The sequence below is a fragment of the Podarcis gaigeae genome (genome assembly GCF_964106915.1).
Source record: "Podarcis gaigeae genome assembly, chromosome: 9".
NCBI lineage: Eukaryota > Metazoa > Chordata > Lepidosauria > Squamata > Lacertidae > Podarcis > Podarcis gaigeae.
This window is the reverse complement of record NC_139685.1, coordinates 62,176,869-62,199,345: the sequence shown is the minus strand read 5'-3', so window position 1 is coordinate 62,199,345 and position 22,477 is coordinate 62,176,869. Positions and strand designations below refer to the sequence as shown.

The 22,477-nt window shown below is 42.0% G+C and overlaps 1 protein-coding gene and 1 long non-coding RNA gene across 8 annotated transcripts in view; one reads left to right on the top strand and one right to left on the bottom strand.

The window, feature by feature from the left end:
• LOC310852974 overlaps positions 1–22,477 on the bottom strand; it is a 472,952-nt gene that overhangs the window by 297,480 nt on the left and 152,995 nt on the right. The window lies entirely within an intron of this gene.
• GRID2 (glutamate ionotropic receptor delta type subunit 2) overlaps positions 1–22,477 on the top strand; it is an 835,972-nt gene that overhangs the window by 678,966 nt on the left and 134,529 nt on the right. For all 7 annotated transcript variants that reach the window (XR_014568339.1, XR_014568340.1, XR_014568341.1 and 4 more), the window contains exon 12: positions 15,897–16,035. Coding sequence is in view for 4 of the 7 variants with exons in the window: in XM_083756400.1 (XP_083612526.1) it covers positions 15,897–16,035 (139 nt within the window). In the remaining 3 variants the exon portion in view is untranslated. The remainder of the gene's footprint in view (positions 1–15,896; positions 16,036–22,477) is intronic.

The window sequence follows — 22,477 nt, the reverse complement described above, 5'->3', positions numbered from 1 at the left end:
CTGTACTTTCAGTACTACTGGTACTGAAGACCCCCCAGTAATAAGAAGTCATATCGGAAATCTTTCCTTCACATACAAAGCTCGTTGCAGGTGACTAGGCATATTCTAAGGCAAGGGTAGCCAGTCTGGTACCCTGCAGTTGTAAACTGCAGCTGCCATCATGGAGGAATAAGCTAGACCTAAATGGCATAGTATGCATCCCAGATTAATTGAAAATGTACCATAAAAGCATCCCAGGATGCTTTCCTGACCAGAGAGGCTGGGGTTCCTTGGCACACAAATCAAATCAGCACAGAAATTCCCTGAAGGTGAGAAGTTTGAAATCCACTGCCTTTTAATTGAAAATTATTGTAGCAAGTGACTATAGTGATGTGGGGCCCTGTATGAGGCCAAAATTTGACACCCTCTCCAGCCCTTCACTGGAGGATGCCTCATCACTGCTGGCCTCTTCATGATGCACTGGAACTGGCTTCCTAGAAAGACACGGGCTGCTGGACTTGCGGATCTCCTGGGCGGAGCATTCAGCAGCTTCTGAGGCCACAGCCTCCTCAATGGCTTGGAGCGTTCAGCAGCTTCTGAGGCTTCTGTAGCGTGAGGTCTGGCTTGGCGAGGAGACGCCGTTGCAGATGGATGTCCCGGACCCCGCAGACGATTCGATCCATCAGGGCATCGTCTAAGTCTCGGAACTCGCAGTGCATTGCAGCCTGTCGCAAGGCGGTGGTGTAGTTGTTGATTGACTCCCCCTCTGCCTGGTTCCGGTGGTAGAACGCATGGTGGGCAGCAATCTTGGACGGCTTTGGTGCATAGTGGTTGCGGAGCTTCTCTTGGATCGTGTCCCACGGTGTTGCCTGGACTGCTTCAGGCGCAACCAATGCTCGGGCCGTCTCAAACACCTCAGGCCCACAGAGGCTGAGGAATAGGCCCCACTTACGCTCCTGTGATACTTGTGTCAGCTCGTTGGCTTGGAGGTAGCAGTCGAACCGAGCGAGGTAGGAGTTCCATGATTCAGAGGCTGGCGCAAACGGAGGTAGAGGCACAAGTGAAGCCATGATTCCGATGCCGGCGTGAAGGGCGATGGATGGAACACTGTGCTATAGCCAGAACAGTCAGCTCTGAATTGGTTCTGTTCAGTGATTTCGCTCAGTGATTCAGCTCAGTGATTCAGCTCTGCTCAGAGGTGGCTGTATCTGGCTGTGCTCTGATGTCCATCTATCCCATCCTCGTCGCCAGTGTTAAGTTGTGGGCGAACATAGCAGACGACACAGCGATTTCTCCAGAGCAGCTCTTTACTTGTAAGCTGGACAGAACTGAACAGCAAACAGCTCAGCCAGCCTGCTTTTATAGGCAGCCGGCTGTCAACATTGTAGCAACAACAACCCAGAGTTTCCCACCTAAAATAACTGACGTGGACCTGAGTGAAAACTATCTACAGTATCCCCCTGCTGGCCCAGGGTGAAACTTCACTACATAACATGCATGGCGCTCTCTCTCTCCTACTTGCCGTGTGAAAGAATGATGCTTTTGCTGTTGCAGAAGGCGGCTCTCTGCACATTTCAAAAGATAAAACAGTGTACAAAAAAGGGGATGTTAAGATATTGCATGTTTGACCATGAGCTGTAACGTTGACCCTAGGATGCACAAAGCAGAATTGATGTTTTATTGAAGAAATTGACATATTTTGTTTTGCTTGATTAGTTGCTAACAGGCAAAGATGGGCACCTGATGTGTCTCTAGAGCAGGGCTGGGGAACCTCTAGAGGTGTGCTCTGAAGAAGGAAAAAAAAGGCTTATCTGTTTAACTCTCATATGGCACTAAAGGCAGCTAAGGGTAAAATGCTATTAGTAGTAGTTTCAGTATTATCATTATTAATTTATATACCACTCTTTATGAAAAGATCCCAGGGTGGTGTGCAGCATTACGAACACATTTTACAGAACATAAAAATAAAGACATAATAAGAAGTATAACAATAGACAGCATGATAATAAAATAATCATAATAAGTGTCCCCCCCTGCAACCAGAATTAACAGGCCAGATTATTTAATGGCCATAGGCCTTGGGTATATGCTAAATTACAGTCAAAACATTGAAAAAAAGGGAAAAAAAGGTTGGTAAAGCTTCGGTGAAACCCTATTTCTGGCCCTCAAAGGCATAACCGGATGATGTTTGCAGGCTAGTAAATTGTTTTTATATACAGTAGTTGCAGTGATGTTTCACCGACTCGTTTTTTATGTTTTGACCGCTTGTTTGTGTTTTACTGCTAGCTGCCTTGGGCACCATTTGATGGAAAGACGGGATACAATTTTCGATGGATATGCAAATATAGACATGTTCCTTCCCAGAACACTGTACAGAAGAAAGCTAGGCAAAATGGTTAATGAAATGCCTCCTGGATCAAAGTCCTGGTATTGTATTGATGTGGAGATGTCTTCTCAGTGCACAAGGTTCTGGGAAGGTGATTCTGCTTTTCACACTAGGATTGAGTGTCTGGCTGCTTCCCTTCTCCCCCATGGTTTGCAAGAGATATTTGCAAGAGAACAGATGCTTCTCAGAACTTAGTGGTACTAGTACATTACCTGCTTTGTATGCAGAAGGTGTTGGGATCAATCCCTAGAAACACTCCAGGTAGGGCTGTGGAACTCCTGCATGAAATGCTGCAGAGTGTTGCTGCCAGTCAGTGTAAACAACACTGAGTTTGAGTGACTAATGATCTGACTCAGTGTAAGGCAGCTCCCTCTTCTCCCAAGGAAATGGATCCTATAGCAGCCATTCCTGAAACTACCTATCTATCACCCAGAGAATTAGGCAGCTACATGCATGAAACAATGGAATGGCATATTCCATGTTTTGGGTGGAAGAATCACTAGATCTTGAATGACTGGTCACATTTGGAACTTAATGGCTCCCGGTGAAATTTCTAGAAGTTCAATGTTAAAGGAATTGATCTGGCTGTTCTGCCTTCAAATTCCATTACATAAGAGCAATGTGTTATTCAGCATGAGACTGATACTGGGTGATTATAGCCTTCCCCCCGTTGCTTAAAGCCATTCATTGTTCAGTCTTGTTCCTTATATTTACCACCCAAGACTTGTAATAATCTCCAAAAACGCACTGCCTGGAGTGTACAGTAGCTTAATAAATTGCTCTGTCTTACTTATATTTTTCTTGGCGTATCCCTGCTGGTGGGAAGCGATAATCCTGCAACAACGTTCTTTTCTGTTGACATTTATTCTTAATTAACCGTGCACCAATCTCTGTAGGTTTGTAATTTTCCAGAAGAAAATGTGTGTGACCAAAAATGTTCACAAAGTATGCTACCTAGCTTGTTGTTGTTGTTTTGCATGGCTGGGAATGGGCAGCAGTAGAATGGCTCAGATTATAAATCACAGGCCTTAAATCCACAAAAATAGCATTTATTGGCCATTCTGTAAAACAGGGGCGTGGAACTAGTGGTCATCCGGATGTTGGTGCACAACAACTCCCATCACCCTTGAAGCAATTGCTATGCCGGCAAGAGCTGATGGGAGTTGAAATCCAAATGACACCCAAAGGAACACAGATTCCACCATCATTCTGCAGTGCAACCAATAACACACACATGCAACTGGAGTAATGGACAGTTCTGCTTCTTTCAAGAAAGTCTATTCATGTTATTTGTTAAAACTCATTTAAAGGAAGAAATCCTATCAAGATACAATTTACCGTATTTTTCGCTCCATAAGACGCACCAGACCATAAGATGCACCTAGTTTTTGGAGGAGGAAAACAACAACAAAAATATTCTGAATACCAGAAGCCAGAACAGCAAGAGGGATCTGGCTTCTGGTATAGCCTCTTGCTGTTCTGTCATATGGGATAGCCGCGCGCAGTCTCTCCCGGGCAGGGGGATGAAGGCTCCCCCAAGAGCCGTGCTCCCTTTAAAGAGCGTGGGGAGTGCTGAGCAGAGCATCCTGCCTACATTCACGCCATAAGACGCACACACATGTGCCCTTACTTTTTAGGAGGGGAAAAGTGCGTCTTATAGAGCGAAAAATACGGTGCTTTGAGGTTCAGGCTACACTAGTGTACAGATGGCTTACCTTTCCAATGGTTGAAAAGTGACCATTTAGAGTACTTTAAACATTGATGTGGGACAATCTTAGCATCTGAAGAGTAGATAATGACTCTTCATGTCCTATTCAAACTATTTTTCAGAAAAGCAGGAGGAACAGGTCGTTCAACTTTGGCTGAGACTTAGTTCTATGCTGTTTTGTAATTTCATTGATGCATTTGTTGTCATGGCAGTCAAGGTGAAGCAACTGCCTCAGGCAGGAGGATTCATCCAGTCAGCAGATCCCAATGCCTACCTTTCTTCCATCCTTGTTCTTGTTGTAGATATTCCCTCCCCGCTTCTTCCCTGGCAGAGAGGGAAGCACAATTATGGGGTCAGCCTCAGGTGCCAAAATGTATTGGGCTAGCTCTGTTGGTTGTTATACATATTTGGATTGTTATGTTATGTGTTGTGTTGTGTTATGATGTTATGTTGTTATGTTATGTTATGTTTTATGTTATGTTATGTTATGTTGTTATGTTATGTTGGAGGAGGGTTGAATCCTCCATTGTATAGGTGTCTTCTTATTAATTAATCATTCTTGTTGTTTATTGGTTTGTGACTTGGTTATTTTACTCAAACTACCATTCAGACTTTTTTTTTCTGAACCAGGTTTTGAAATTGAGTCAATGGCAAACTGGACTCAGACAATTGGTCCGTCCATATTAGTATATCTGTTATGTGTAGTAATGGGACTTCAAGGTTTCAGAACCTCCCCCATTCCTGCTTATGTTCTTTAAGTGAAGAAGCTAGGGACTCTACTCAGACCCTTCTGCATGCAAAGGATGTTCTGTTCTACTGAGGTAGTGCCCTTCCCGGTGAGTTTGTGATGATTGCAAATAATTCTCTGAATGGTTATGTAAATTCTGCCTGTATGTAGATCTCTAAATATAGCTGATTACTATTCAGAAACGAATTATGGGTAGTATCATTATTCATTTTGTGGTTTAACTAAAGGGAGGAAATACACAAGGTGCATTTACATGCAGTCCTGTTCATGGGTAAAGGTAAAGGTAAAGGTAAAGGACCCCTGACAGTTAAGTCCAGTTGGGAATGACTCTGGGGTTGCGGCACTCATCTCGCTTTACTGGCCAAGGGAGCTGGCATTTGTCTGCAGACAGTTTTTGCTGGTTATGTGGCCAGCATGACTAAGCCGCTTCTGGTGAAACCAGAGCAGCGCACAGAAACACCGTTTACCTTCACGCCAGAGCGTCCCTTTGGCCTGCTCATAAGTGTGGACAAATGCATAGAGACCAGGTGGGACCATCAAACACGATCCTGATTCCCTCCTATGTGTTTATTGTGTTTATACTTAAGAGAGCTACTGTATCAATTTTTCATCCGTAAGAAATTTGTCCATATGTTGCATCTGTGTTGGGAAGATATAAATACAGCATTGCTAATGCATTATGCTAACATTGCTTTAATCAGGTTATTATTAAAGGACTGTTTGATCTTTAAGGATGTTGATTTAATGGGAATTAATTTAATGATTGAATACTGTTTGTGCAGTGTTATCACCGGTAGCGATGCAGAAAATTGGAATCTCAGCTCAGTTAGAAAGAGGTTAGACTTTCCCGTTATCACAGTGGATCCTGATGCTTATGGAGTGAACTTGTTAGACCTCTATTTTATGATTTCAATATATATTTAAATGCATTGGTTTTATCTAAAAGTCACCGAGTACAGGAAGTTGGGTAACTGTTTTTATTATTACGCTGTTCTCATTTTATTTCATTTTATTCTACTCTTTTTAATCAGTGACCTGAGTTCCTGTCTAAACTAGACTTATGAAAGCTCCTGAATTTTCTATTCTTTCTCCCTAGACACTCACAGAAAAAAAACACTATTTTTTTCTCCCTCTACATTCCTCTCCCTACCCCTGCTAATCAGGCACAGAATAAAGGAAAAGAATGTTTCATATGAAGGCTTGTAAGGCTGAGTGAAAGATAGCTGCCTAAAGAGATCATCAGCTGGCTAAGCTCATTTGTACTGGATATTATAAAAGAAATATTATTTCACACATTCTGCTCATGCCTTAAAAGCTCATTCATGTAGCTTGATCAGTTTTGAATTAACAGCAGAGCATGTTGTGGAAATCCAGCGCTGCAAACTCGCAAATATTATCCCAACATTTGCAGGCCCAGGTCCCATTTAAATTGTTACAATGGCTGATATCATGAGGTTAATTTGACCTATACAAAAATATGTACAACCAAAAGGTAGTTTTCAACATGATAAAACTTGTGACATCTAGCCATTTAAGCTTATACACTTTGGCACATAAATATGCAAGGAGGCCAAATCTTCTAACAAAGAAGACTGAGAAGAAAACCCACATAGAGTGAGACCTTGTCCAATGCACTTTGGCAGAGAGATTAATTTCCAAATGCAGGAGGCATTCGATTAGCATTTTCAGTGCAACTTGGCAGGGTGGTCCAGGGTGTGATGGTACAAAATAGCTAACAGCACAATGCTAACCATGTTTACTCAGAATTGAATTCTGTTGAATGCATTGGGATTTACTTTCAGGTAAATTAGGTTAGGATTGCAGCCTGTATGATGGGCAACTCTCATCTGTAGCCTAACTCCACAAAAAGAATAGAGGACCTATCATCCATCAAACTAAAGGTGCAACACCTGCTTTTCACTGGCAGCTCCACCTCCTTCGAGGTTGTTTTAGGTTTCCCCACAAAGGGCTGTTTTGGGGTGTTGCCCTTAAACATGATTTCCAAGCACTGTAAAAATAATAATTAGATTCTGAATCTTTACAAGGTACCCAGTCCTTCCAAGCTCCACGCTGTATAAACTCACCTTTAAATTTCCCTATTGTGTTGAGTCATTTTGAGGTGGTCCTCAATCTGTTTTATCCTCTATAAATTTGTCTAATCTTCTTTTAAAGCCCAGTTGGTGGACATCGCTACATCTGGTGACAGCAAACTCTGCAGTTTAACTATGCATTTTGTGAAGACGTACTTCCTTTTGTCTTCCCCAACCCTTCCAACATTTGGCTTCGTTGTATGGCCCCGAGTTATAGAATTATAGGAGGGGAAAGAAAAGCATTTTATCCTTCCCTTTCTCCATACCATGCATATTTTAGACACTTTCATCATGTATCCCCTTTTCTCTAAACTAAAAAGCCCTAAATGTTTCCTGATAGGCGAGTAGCTCCAACCCCTTGAGGTTTAGTTCAATAATACATTCTCTAAACACATCAATATGCATCTTTATTTAGTAATTCCCACATAACAGCTTTGGACCTAGTTTATCGTGTTACAGAAAACACTCTTGGGTGATCACTAAGCTACTTGCAGTGAGAGTTGGGATCAATGCAAAGACAGCTAAGAAGGATGTCAGAAGTTGAGGTAGATTTCTTGTGTTGTTTTTAGCAAATTCGCAGTTCCTTATTATCTGGCACTTCATTTGTACAAATAAAGGAGTTAAGTACGCTTTGAAACATCTCTACAGAGAAACCTTGTATACAGACAGATTCATACAAATGAAAATTTTGCTTCAAGTACTCAGAAAATGTTTTCCCACATTAATCTAATAAAAGCCACATGGAACCACAGATGGGGAGCATTTAGTCTGGAAGCACCATAGTTCAGTGATAGAGCATGTGCCTTGTATGCAGGACCCAAGTTCAATCCCCAGTATCTCTAGGTAGAGTTGTGAGAGAACCCTACCTAAAATCTCCCTATCCTTAAATTGCCTGTTCTTTTATACACATAATGTACAAGTTGCACATTGTACACACAGGATTTGTGTGGTGTCAGGGCTGGATTTAGATTTGATGAGGCCCAAAGCTACTGAAGGTAATGGGGCCCTTTATATGTCCAGCTGTCCTTTGTCAACAACAAATTGCCACTGTTTTTGTGTTGAATATATGCTATATGGTAATTTATGGACCTAATAGGTATCTAAAGCCATTTTATTTGTTTTTTATCTTATATTTTGGAAATGTACATCCAGGTATTTTTCCTTTAAATTTTTTGGGGGCCCCCAAGAGAGTGGGGCCCTAAGCTATAGCTTGTTTAGCTTATACATAAATCCGGCACTGTCCCAGTCCAGGGTCCTATAATGTAAAAAAATGTTATTATGGGCTAAGTCTTGGATAGTCTTGTAGCAGGAACCCCCCCACCCCAATCATTCTGTTTGTATAAACTTCACACATACACACATACACGCCACATTTCTGTTATAAATTCATAGAAAATCAACCATACATCGGATTTGCACTGTTCCATTTTTATTTTACTCCATATGACAAGAACTAACAAAGGGGGGTGGCTTAGTCCTGGTCAGCCATAATCCCTTCACTGTCTCAGCACATACACAGAAGCCCTGCCCATGCCAACCCTGATGATCCCAGACAGAAGACAATCAAGATCACAAAGAACTTGCATATGGGAGTGGATTCAACATGGACTGAAACAAAGGACACTGATCAGATCTTCCCTCAGGGGGCAGGAAACTGCCAACTCCCCTTTGTCTCCTGGAAGTTCCTGGAAGAGACTCAGGGGAAGGGGGGAAGGGAGGAACCAGCCAGGTGACAAGACACTCAGGTTACCACCAACTCCTCCCTCAGCCCCTCCTTTCTGTAATGTATGCCTCCCTCAGCCCCTCCTTTCTGTAATGTATGCCTCCCTCAACCCCTCCTTTCTGTAATGTATGCATGATGTTTCTGGGGGTGGGCTTGATCTAGAGAAGGGGAATTTCAAAAGTTTTTATAAGACCTTGCACACTATTCTTCTGGGTCTTTCCTCTCTCCTGCACGTGAGGGGAATACCCTGTTGCAACAGTTCAATAAAGACCAAGCCTACAGGCTGCTGTTTTGCTCCAAGTTATCCTGGTTGGTGCCTTTGTTTTGTCCAAGGGAGCCCTCGGATTTTTCCTGTAACAGTCTGCAAGTACTAATATGACTTGTTTGCTCCAGAAGAATTTTTCTGCAGTTCACCTCCCTCTGAAGGCTGCATTGCATTGCACTATGCCATTGACTAATGAGTGGGACTGTCCTACATTACAGGATTGGATTGCCCTTAAGGTTTCTTTTTGTGGTTATTTGATGCCACTACTTTCTCCAGGAACACTCGGAAAGATGTTACCCATAGTATGTCAGCTGCAGAGACAATGATTTCTCAGAGTTTGACAGATAGTTCACATTTTGTGGATTCTCAACCATTTCACATATAAGATTTGCACACATAATTTCTAAGGTCACGCTGCAGGCTACTGCAGAAATCAAGGGATTTTACTCAAAAGTGAATAATTAACAGTTGTAGGAACTAGACTCAGATGAGAAAAGTACTAATTAATATTACTTCTATTATTGCAGGAGAATGCAACGAGTCATCTTTTGCTCCCCTAATCTTCTTCCTCCCCTTCCTTTTTGCTAATGTTCATCCATGATGAAAAACGAAATGTCAGCCCCTGAGGCTCATTATCTGTTGTTGTTTTTAAAGCATGCAAAGATCAAGCTGGGGGGGGGGGGCTTTTAAAAAAAGAACTGCAACACTTGTCTACATTCTGTAAATTTGTTTCAGTGTAGATTGTCCTACAGAAATAATTGGTGTTCTCATTATCTTGCTGCTAGTAACATGAACAGAAACGAAAATTGGGTGGGTTGGTGAAAACTGCAATATTCTGCAGCCTAAGTGGAGAAAATGTTAAAGGATAATACTAATAAGAAACAAATGTGGAATTTTCAAGGCATATATTTCTCCACTAAATTGCTAGTTAGATAAATGGACTTGCAGGACTCTGTTTCAGGAATGGAATCTTGCGAGTTTTCTTAGGAAATAATAGTCCTGCCTTGCAAAACTGGATAAAAAGTAGACTTTGAGAGGGCAGGGCAGTTGAACAGATGGATCAGAGTAGAATACCTAAGCACATATTACCCATCCATCCTCTTGGTAGCTCATGACCATGAGGGACTTCAAAAGTCAGGGCTGAATTCAACTAGTGAAAGCCAACGCAAAGGCTCCTGGTAGCCCAGTGGGACTTTCCATCTCTCCTCGCCATGTGTCCCCTGAACCTCTCCCAAATCTGTTCTGTGTCAGGAGAACCCAAGGAACAGTGGAGTGGGGGGAATTCCATCTGGCAAACAGAAATGCTTGTGATAACGGAACCATCAAAAGAGTATGATGTTGAATACCTCCCCCAATGTGGTATAGCAGATAGAGCGCTGGACTGGGGAGACCTTGGGGAAGGGACCATATCTCAGTGGGAGAACTCATGCTTTGTGTGTAGTAAGTCCCATGTTCAACCTCTGGCAACATAGCAGGTTATGGAGAGGAGGGACCCTCTGTGTCTGAGAAATGGAAAGCAACAGTCAGAGTAAATTACAGTGGACTAAACGGGCAAGTTGTCTGACCTAGTATAAGGCAGCTTCCTGTTTTCCTAAAGCTCCACTTACCCATGAAACTCACTAGGTGGCTTTGGGACAGTTACTGTATCTCAGGCTACCTATTGCTATTTATTGGAAGAACAGCACATTGGAAAGATAATGAGTGAAGGGAAATAACTGATAGAAGCCTGGAAACAGGCTCATGTTAGGGCAGGAATGGGGTCATCTGTGAGGAGACAAAATCCAACAACATCTGGAAGCCACAGGTTGACCACTTCTGCTATCTCCATGCTGCTCGAGCTCAGACTTTCTTTCCCAGGAATCTTGTAGAGGACAGTAATGACTACCTCACATCTGCTTCATGTCAGAAACTGAAATTCAAGATTCCCACAGCTTTTAACATACTATGGCTCAGTTTTCTTATATTGGGATAAAAGCTTGTTAAGCAGACACACCCCTATGGCTTATTATCATTCTGTTTAGCTGGTTCTGATTATACCTTAGCTTTTGGACTGATTAAAAAAAGACATATCATGATCAAATCACTTTTTGGCCTTGTTTACAGATTCTGGCATTTCATCTCCTTTGGAAAGCAAATTAATATCACAAATGACATCTTATTGAAGCAAGATGGCTGCATCTAGCTCAATAGTTTGAAAGGCCAACAGTAATTAAGCGTTTAGAAGTAAACACCTGTGTACCCATGAAGACAAGGGCATTCTGACCTAACAACTTCCATTGGGCTGACGCAACTAGCAAACTACTCCTGAAAAGCGAGAAGGATGAACATATGAAGCTGCTTCTTGGTAGCCTTGATACTGGATTATTGCACTGCACCCTTTGTGGGGCTGCTTGTGGGGCTGGTTGGGAAGCTCCAGCAGGTGCAGAATGTGGTAGCCAGATCGCTGATGGGGACACATAGCTGGCAACATGTGGCATCATTGTTCAAACATCTGCACTGGCTGCCCACTTGTTACCAAGCTGAGTTCAAGGTCTTTGCATTAACTACTAAGCCCTGCACAACTTAGTCCCAGGATATTTTAGGGACTGTCTGAAATCTTATATCCCAACTGCTGAGTTGTTGAGGCTCATTTGACACTGGCACAACATGAAGCCATTAGTATCATTGGCCCAGCCCAGTAGAATGCTCTTTCAAAAGATCTTTCCTAGCCCTGATGCATGAGATAATTTTAACTAAAGATAGGAGGGATTAAACTGAGGACCTCTTACATGCAAAACATATGCTCCGTGTCTGATTTAAAAAACTCCTCTCACTGGGTCTGGTATTACTTGTGAATATTCCACTTGATTAAAATCTTAGCCTGGCGTAACCTCAGCTTGAATCTTTCCGTAGAATTTCATCTGTTTCATTTTCCTGCTTATCCCTGGCTAATACTATTTGCCTTCCTTATCTCTAGTTCCAAAATTAAGAATAAATCAAATTATATTAGAAACATATATGACAACTCTGGGGGGGGGGGGACAAGAATTATTATTTTTTCTTTCAGTTATGTTAGTTGTTTCAGCGAGATATGGGTATTTATTTTTTGTGCACTAATTGAACATTTGGCAGGAGCAAAGGGATATATAAAGGCTGTCTTCTGGGTCCTGTTTCCCACCACACCTGATCTGAATTAGACAGGTAATAATCAGAGAAGCTTCTCTGGTTTTTGTGCCAGTTTTATGGAATGTTCTCCTTGGTGACCTTGCTTGGCATCAACACTGATAACTGTTTGGTGCCAGCTGAGAGCTTTTCAAAAAAAGAGTTATTTGCCCAGGTATTCAACATGTGTTATCTCGGGAATGAAATTATGATTTTACCTGTTCTGCTGGGTTGTATTGATCTATATGAGTATTCCTTTGCTGTTACTGTGTTTTGCAAAGGTGTTTTATTGTTTTAATATGTGCGCTGACCAGAGAGTCTTGTATTGATGGGTGGTGTAGGAATTTACGCCCACAACGCCCACTTTGTTTTCCTGGGGAAGTTAAAGATCTGCAACACACTCACTGTTTTTATGAGCAGGCACTACCTTCCAAAGAAAGACATCTGCATCATAATGTCCAAGGGCATTAGCAAACTGGAAACTCTGGGGCTAGTTCCAGACCAAAGCATGTTTGGAGCAGGCCTATTGAAAACAATGAGACATAATTTAATCATCCCTAGTTTAGGTCCCATTGATTCTGATGGGTTGACTCTAAGTAAGACCAAGACTGCAGCAAATCTATACACAGTAGCTACCTGAGATTACCCGTATTTTTCACTCTATAAGACGCACCAGACCATAAGACGTACCTAGTTTTTGGAGGAGGAAAACAAGAAAAAAAAATATTCTGAATCTCAGAAGCTAGAACAAGAAGAGGGATCGCTGCACAGCGAAAGCAACGATCCCTCTTGCTGTTCTGGCTTCTGGGATAGCTGTGCAGCCTGCATTCGCTCCATAAGACGCATATACATTTTCCCTTACTTTTTAGGAGGAAAAAAGTGAGTCTTATAGAGCAAAAAATACGGTAAGTCTCATTGAAGCCAAAGGGTCTGAGTAGGACTGCATTATAAGTCTGGAGCCAACACATATCTACACTTAGCTTGTGTGGGACAGAAAACCTACAATGATAGAGCCAGCTCTTCCCCCTTCCTTTCCTTGAATGAATTCCTTACAGGAGAACTTCATCTATGAATGAAAGACATGAGGTTGACTTTCAGTTGTTCCTCTTCTTCCTGCAAATTCACCTCAATTAAAAACAGTGGGAAATGGCACTTAGTTTTATTCATGAGTTTGAAAAATGAGAACACAAATGTTCTTGAGAAATTGCAGGTTTCCCCTTCACCACCCCGCCTGTTTCAATTTAATTCACAGCAAACTACAGAGATTGACACTGGAAGGTTAAAGGGACAATCAGTCCTATTGGGCTCATTTAGTCTGCCTGTCTAAAAAGTTCCATTTGATTGTAATTTGGTTTTTGATTGAAACCATCCAAAAAGCATTACCTTAAAAACCCTGTAAAATGAAAATAACCCATTAAAATATTTCATTTATAGCTATGACATGAGGTTTCTACAAGTTACACTTAAACATTTCATCTTCCCAAAGTCTTAATATTGAATTAGCATCTCTAGATAGAATGAGGAGATTCTAATTTCTGATAATGATACAGTTTCAGAAGTAGGTGGAAATGTATTTCTGGCTACATGAGAGACCAACATTGATCTTATTTACTTAGAGGGTTTTATTTTTAAAGACAAAAGATCCAGGCAACGTTTATAATTAACTCAGATTTCCCCACATTTTATTTCTAAAGAAAGAACAAGCACCTTGGCTCTCTCTGAACTTTTCTAAAGGGCAATTCCATCTTTTTCTCAGTGTACTCCTACCTGATAAAACAGTTATCAAGAGTTTGATAATTGCTAGCTTTAGAAATTCAGAATAATGATAGAACGGGGTGGGGGCACGCTTGATATGGGTGTAAAACCCAGTGATTAATTTATAAATAGTGAGGCCTTCCATGTTAGACACATCCTTTGGTTCATAAGCATCAGGAAAAACCACTGCAGCTATCCTTCTGACATTTGTCAGGAATCAGCCCCTCAGAAGGACCTCTCAAGCATGCACAGTTCATCCGGTTCTAGCAAAAACATAAAAAGTTATAGAAAATCACCTTTACTTTTTTTAATAAATAAAATCAGACTTCAAAGTGCCTAGCCCAAGCACTGTTCTATAAATAAACCGTAAGTATTGTTGTTGTTGTTGTTGTTGTTGTTACTATTACTATTGTCTTGACAGTATTTGTTTAAATTTGCAGGCATGCTTGCCCATTCTAAAGAGATGAATCCTGTGAATTTTCCAGAAGGAGAACGTTGCAGCTTTCTTGCAAGGGCAGCTTTACAGTCTTGATGTGGTTAAAAAAAAAAAAGGATTCACTTAAGCTCCTTTGGATTGGGGCACTTCAGAGAGATCCTGCTTTGGCTCTGAAAAGCCCTGAATCTCTCTGAAGTTCCCCACTTCAATTCAGGATTCGTCCAATGCAGTGGTGTGCGGTGAAATAGGGGAACAGTTAGAGCCACAGGCGCCATCTTGCGAGGGCGATTGGTGGGGGGACATTGTGTATGTGACGTTGCGACATCCTGATGTCACAGGAGGGAGAATCATGCCTCCCTCCCCAAGCTGGGCATAATCTTCCCAAGCTTTGGAAAGGAGGTACCAGGCCTCTGACAGGAAGCCAGGTAGGCTTTGGGAAGGTGACATAAGGGATCTTGGACCCTGTCAGAGCATCATGCCTCCCTCCCTAAGCTGAGCAGAAGCTTCCTGGACTTTGGGAAGGAGGCTCCAGGCTTTAATACTCTAATTTACCGGGAACATTTAGGAGACTAGCCTAGTCCCCCAAGTCCAGGGATGTCCAACAGGTTGATCGCGACTCACTGGTCGATCGCGGAGTGCCCCTGTTCAATCGCGGGACCCTGATAACCTCAAACAACTTCTGCTGATCCCTCCAAAAAAGAGCTCAACAACTTTGGTCAATCCAATGGGTGGATCACTGCCAATTTTTTTACAGTGGGAGTAGATTGCAGTGTCTTGGAAGTTGGACGTGCCTGCCCTAGTCCACTGACAACCTGCCATTGATCCAATGCATACCAATAATAAGTTCCAAAGCACTGTAAGAGTTTAATTAAGGTCATTGATTAAGATCATATATATGAGGTAGAAAGGTTTCAAGTGTTTAAATATGCTGCTTTTGTTCAGAGCTCACAAAATCTCCTTTTCTCATCTATAGCTATCTGTCTAATATAGATCTATATTTCATACATATATATACTACTGAACGAACTCATTGTAGGACCCAGTTGTGCGGATAAACCCTCTCCCTTTATGCTTTTAATGGTCTTCACTTTGCAGGCCTCAATTACAGTCTCCAACCTAGTGCATTTTACTCTAGTGAATAATCCTATTGGTACCAGTAGAGCTGTGATCTTAGAATAAGGAAGTTTGGGACCAGTTTACTTGAAGGATCACCTTGCCCCATATTTGCCCTCTCCGCTGCTTTGATCTGCAGAACCAGCATTTTGGAAGTGCCACATAATGCTTGTTCCATACTTGTGAGGAATCTATATTTTACTGTGGAAGCCCCTATTCTTTGGAACTCCCTGTCAATTAATATGAGGCTGGTGCCTTCAACGTACTGTTTGTGACATCTGCTAAAAAATAATAAAAAAGATTGTTTAGGCAAGCCTGCAGAGATACATAATTTTATTATGCATATCTATATTTTGATAATTTTGTGTCTGCTAATTGCTGTCAGTTGCTGTCTGTTAATTTCAGATCGTTAATAAATATTTTGTTCTATGTTAACGTTAACCACTTATAAGGGTTTTTTTTTAACTAAAAGGTATATAAAACTTGCTAAATAATTAAAATGACAAGGAAGCTGCAATTAAGTCTTCTTGCTCTCTATTTCCTACTCCACAGGAGGAGAGGTTCCCTATACAACACTGGCAACTCGGATGATGATGGGTGCCTGGTGGCTCTTTGCCTTGATTGTCATCTCGTCCTACACAGCAAACCTAGCGGCCTTTCTTACCATCACTCGTATTGAGAACTCAATCCAGTAAGTTACTGCAAGTTCCAAAAGGGAGAGGGAAGGGGTTATATGTCCCCCAGTATTGCAATTATCCATAATACAGCAAGGCATATTTTTGGGCAAATGCAGCAATGCCCCACCAGCCTCATCCTGGCCTCACCCATCCCTCACCTCTCTGCATTCCTACTTGTCAGTTTCCTCCTTGGTCCCAATTTCCCACTGTGGAACTCAGCAGGGAGGAGGATGGAGGCAAAACTAGCCTATCGTTGGCTGTGGCTGCATCCGTCATTTGCTCTGGCTCCATCTACTGTTGGTTTCCCTACATATCATCCTACCAGTTGCTAAGGTCACAACCCACCAACTGTGCATATCTCCTCCAGTACTGTTCCTAACAATGTTTTTGTTTTTTACTTCCCCACCCAGTCAAGGCTACCATTTCATTTTCATGTTCTTTCCTGTGTACCAGTCATTGTGCCCTAGTAAAACTATCCCCCCCAGTTACTTATATCCTGCTTTTAACACTAGCTCCTAAAGCAGATTACATACAAATAGGACAATAAAAATGCACTAAAGCAAATAAAAGATAGCAGCAGTGCAACCGATTAAAAACAGGTGGTCTATAAAAACTGCAGAATCAGTTAAGAAATGCCGGGGGGGGGGAGACCTTCAAAATTGGGAGGCTAACACATCACATCATCCCAGGCAATGAATTCCACAGCCGATGTGCCACCACTGAGAAAATGTGGCTCTTTTTACCAGGGCTGGCTCAAGGCATTTTGGCGCCCAAGATCAACCAAAAAATATCCCTCCCTGCCAGGGACGAAGGGATGAGTGAAGCTCTATGTCATGAACAGGTGGGGAATAAAGATTGACATTGGGAACTGCTGTCTCTGTGGACTTTGCCATCTGAAGTGGTTGTCTCATCTGGCCCCATGGGTGGTTTGGCCCTGACTTTTACCCACAAATTCAGTATCTGCTAAAACAGGCTAGAGCACAAGACCTCCAGTGATGTTCTTAAGGCTTGGGTTCTTTTTTCTTTTCTTTTTTAATACCTTGTTCTTTTTCCATTCCAGCACAATCACTCAAAGGTTGAGTGTTACCCACAGTCCAGAATTAATGTGTAGAGATACAAGCTTGGATTACCTGCTTATTCTTAAGGGGTTGTCCCAGCATAACTATTTGATATTATCCTGGAGTCTCAAAGTTTTACTTCTGTTAGGGTCTTGGCATTTATTAGGTTAATAGATAATAACAGATTTTTTTTTAAAAAAAACTTTCATTTTAGTAGTCCCCCCCCCCCCGCAATATTAAATACAAAATGGTGGCTATTGATAAATTTCAACTGTACTAATTGGTTGGTTTCCATCAGTCGCTTTCCAATAGTGGTTATTGGTCACCTTCAAATTCCAACTATTCATTATTTTCAGTTGTGGATATTTATTATTATTACCATCTCTTTTGCACCTCTTTCTGCTGCATGTGAAGCCTCAGGCAGAGCAATGAGCAGAGACAAAAGGGAGCAAAGAGGAAGAGTAGAAATGTTCCCATACCCTCAACTGGAGGAGCGCTGTGTGCCTATATTGATACACACCTAGAGCCCATTCTGATTCGTTCCAAAGATACAGTCAGCAAGTGGATACCACTGCTGAGTGGTGGAATTGGGAACTACAGTCTGCCCTCATGCATTCTTCTGACACAGGGGCATGTCAACTGAGCTCCCTGAGAGGTAAAAAAAGAGAGTATAATACTTGCATTCCCTATAAAATAAGGATAATAATAATGATAATGACAGAATAATCTATAGTATAAAAACGTGCTGTGGTACACATGTGTGAAGAATGATACTGCAGTTCCTTTTCCATTTCATTTTTTCATGCCATAATTGAGATCAAACAGAGAATCCCTCGTAAGGAAGGCTGAGGAAAGCAATCTACAGTGTTGCTGTTGGAGAGGGCCATTGATGCTTAAATCCAATAAATGTTTCTTTTCAAAGAAAGGGAGAATGCTGTGTTTTCTCCAGTTTGCCAGGTTATGTAGTGCAGTGGTACTTTCCAGTATGCCTGCCTTTGCAGAGCATCAGATCATTTGCTTTCCTCTGCCCTGTCTCCTTTATTCCTTATAACTTGAGAGAGAGAGAGAGAGAGAGAGAGAGAGAGCGAGAGAGAGCGAGCTCCATGGGCAAAGCTTTATCTGAATTAGAGTAATAAATAAGTGTGTGCTTCAGAATAAGCAATAAGATGTTTGGCCTCATTGTTTAGTGACTAATTGCTCCTGCACAGACAGCTTACAAGACAGTTCTAATAGCAGCCTCATGCTCAGCAGACATGTTGCTGTTTGCCGTGTGGAATCATAAAAATCTGTTTTCTAGTTTGCAACTCCTGTGTAATCAATACCTTCCAATTCTGAAAAGAGTGTTGCTGAGGAATTACAAAATGTCAGGGCCGAAATTAGTTGTTTTTCATTGTTGTGGTTTTGTGTTTTTTTTTTTTTAAAAAACAACAACTAAATATGGGGAGTTGATAAAAACCCAGTGTTCTGATCCTGGCTACTGCAACACAAAACTGTGGTTGGCACCATTTAAGGTAAAGCAACATCCTGAACATGACAACTGAGACAGAGACAAATTAATTTGAATCACTACATTTGACCTGTTTGCATTAGAATTTCATGTGCCTCACCAAGCCAACACACTGCAATGCCACAGACATAAACTGACTTAGTAATCAGTCAGACTGTCCTTGGAACTGTAATTTTGGGGAAGTGAAGAGGGGTTTTTTTTGTCTGCTTAACAGTTTATATACTGCTTAATAGCATAGTTGCTAAGTAGTGTGCAATAATAATATAAGTACCTTTTACTGCTGGGACTAGGTGTGCTCTTTTCAGTGTTTCCAATCCCAACACAAGCTTTGCCTTCTGCTTGTGCTGACCTATTGGAAATTCTGAATTTGTGTTGACAAAATAGCATAGTCAGTAAGGATCACAATGAAAGCTGGGGATAGGAATGCAAGTACAGGTGCTGTGGTCATGCTATTTGTCCACAGCCTAGTATTTCTACTCTGACCATCAACATCTCTGTAGAGCAACCATAGTCAACATAGTGCCCTCCAGATGTTGTAGGACTATAACTTCCATCAGCCCAAACTAGCATAGCTTTGGGTCAGGTATGATGGGAGTTGTAGTCATCTGGAGAGCATCACGTTGACTATGCCTTATATCAGGCAGACACCTGTCCCATCACCTGTTCCATGATCCCTTTAACTGGAGAGTCTGGGGTTGAACATGGGACATTCTGCAGGTAAAGAATGTGTTCTCCCATTGAGCTATTGTCTTCCCTCTAAATGGAGTTTTTGGAGGGTTTTCTCCTCTGTATCGTAACCTTTCTCTTTATAATCATACTTCCTTTAACTCATTCTCTTATTGTCTCTCTATCAAGCTGTTGGGAAAGGAAACTCATTTATGGCACTGCGTTGGTCTGCCTTTTGAGAGACGAAAGAATAACTCCTAGAGTTTTAAGATGTGCAGGGAAAATATTTTTCCCCACTGCTGTTTCCCAACAGACTGTTCTACAGCATCTGTTGCACCTATCATTTATACTAACAGCAATACATGTAGGGGAAATTGCTGCGCTGGCTGTTATGTTGGGGAATTATATAGCCACACTGAGTCCTGTAAGCAACTGATTAAAATTTGCAAGGTGTTCTCATTAGAAACTGGGGACTTAGGAACTGCTTCCTCCTACCCCATTCCCATAATGCGCACAGCAAGTACCCTTACAATTGCAGGATATTACAATATACGATGTGATGTTGCGGAGTGTGCTGTCAAGAGATGCAGAAGGTTATTAAGAGAAGTGGTGGTGACTTGAAATTAGAAATGGCGGTGTCTTACATTTTTACAGCAACCTTCATCACATTGTTTGAAAGCTTTGACAAACTGAAACACTAAACCTCATTTATAGGAACACGAATGTGCACAGTGCTGTCTGGAACATTGACAGCATCAAGGGAGGGGGGCAGGGACAGCTCAAGACATTTTGCTGCCAAAAGCAAATAACAAGATGGTACCTACTCACATTCCACATACATAAGCCAGGTAGTGGGAATGGGAAGGTATACTTCAGCACAACTGACACCAGCAGGCTAGATTTGGCAGCTGTGGTACACACAGCTCTTAACATCTTGGCACTGCTCCCTGACCCTCAGTAGCTGCCACTTGAGGCAGCTGCCTCACTCTGTCAAAGGATAGGGCCTGCCCTGAAAGGGGAGAGCTAACAAATCTAGTTTCTAGTGATACTAGTCAATCAGAAACACCATCACAACGTCCAGCATGCACATGTACATAATGACCCTGTCTATTGGAATGCCCTGATCCAGCACAGCATTATCAAATGCCTACATCAGAATTCAGCTGACCATTTTTCCTTCAGCAACATAAGAAGAGTCAAAGGCCCATCCAACAGAGTATTCTGGTTTGTTCACATGGTGTTCACAAAGTGGCCAAGCAGTTGTCAAGCAGAACATGAGCACCACAGCACTTTCCCCAATCGTGTTCCTCAGCAAGCAGTATTCAGAGGCATACTGTAATCCATGGCAAATGTGACTAGTAGTCATTGATAGCCTTATATTTCATGCATTTGTATAATGCTCATTTAAAGACACCCAAGATGGTATCCAATATTATGTCTTGTGGATATGTCTTGTCCATAGTTGTACTATGTTATGTGTGGAGAAGTACTTTCTTTTGTCTGTCGTGAATCTGTCATGAATTTTATGCATCTCTTATTATGTCCATCCCCCTTACCATTTTTTTTATAAACTAAAAAGCCCCAAATTTTCTAACATTTCCTCACAGAAGAATCTGCCCTAGAATACAATGTTTATGTTATGTTTGCATCCAGCACTTAAGCTAACGTACGTGAAAATATTCTGTTTTATATATGCAACAACACTTTGACAAACATTTATCTGAGAGAGAGTGCTTGGTCAAAGGTTACTCTGTGGGTTTTGTGGCTGAGCAGGGAAATGAAACCCTTGTCTGTCCACTGCATCCTGCCAGCTCTTTTAGTCTTATGTTCTTTTTAAAAAGCAGATGGGCTGTGGAATGGGGGGAGGATGCATCCCCTTCTGCACACAGATCAGGCATGTGTATATCAGTGGAAAACGGTCATATTATATTACTCAACCATTGCCAGGGAGCCAGCCAGCAATAAATCACAATTAATAAAGTTAATTCTTTATTAGAAACAAGGCCTGCTCAAGGATGCCAGGCCTAATGAGCACAGCAGCTCTTCTCAGTAGGTCATGCTCCTATGTGGCAGCTGTGGAGACATCTTCCCACAGCTGCCTAAATCTCCTCCTCCCCCTGGTCATTCTCAAGCAGTCTGAAACTACACCGACGTGCCTGTCTCTGCTTCTCGCTCTTCATACCTCTTCTGGTCCTGGGAAACATGGGGTGAGGGGAGCTTGTCACAGCAGGAGGGGGAGATACCTTGGCTTCTTCACTAGCCTGACTCATCTCTGCCTCTTGGCCTCCCTCCTCTCCTGCTTCCACCTCTGCTCTCTGCTCCCCCTGCTCACTAAACCCCATTACCTCTTCAGTTTCCAACACCTCCTTCTCCCAGGCTCCCTCTTTTCTCTCTGATCGCTCATCGTTGTCTCACCACCAATCCCTGGGCCTTCATCTCTTGGGGGTTCCCCAGCTGAGGCCTCCCACCATTCCTCTGTTCCATTGTATACTTATCAGACCAGCAGATTGTACCCGAAGACCTTATGTCCTTTGAAACTAATGGCATTCTATAAGTTTGTGTTAGCATTTTCCAACATGCTACATGGGCATTAGTAATTTGCTGTTAGATTTTCAAAAGACTGCACACATCTAGCCCCTTTATCTGTCCTTAAGTGTCATCACTTAGATTTGTGCACTTGCATGAAGCTAATTTGTGCCAGCAAAGCCTTAATGGCTCCTAGGTGTTAGATTGCAGTAGACCTTCAGAAGTCTAATGAATGTCATTAAAAAAATAAAGGCATGGTTAAGTGGTCCACAAGGATGGGTAAATAGAGGGAAATATGTCAGGTCTGCAGACTTTCAGGGACCATCAGGAAACTGATTTGAAACCGGTGGTATTTCAGAGCCGTATACTTAAGGATTCTAATTTGCATATGTCCATATAAAAAACAAACCAACGGGGGTGGGTAGAAAACACACTGAGAGCAAGATGAAGAAGTTAGAGGACTGCCAAAACAACAAAAAGTTGAGAAAGCCCCGGTTCATTAAAATCAAATCTTTCTATGAAAAATACAGTGCAAGTCAGAACCCCATTTTGTTGTATATGGGGGTCTAAATCATAAAGAATTCATCAAAACATAGGAAATGGGTTTTTTTCTTCTGCATTTCTGAAGAAAGTTTAGCCCTGGGTTAGGCAAATGCATGCCTTGCAAAGGGGTGAGGAATTTTTGTTGTAGTGACAGCC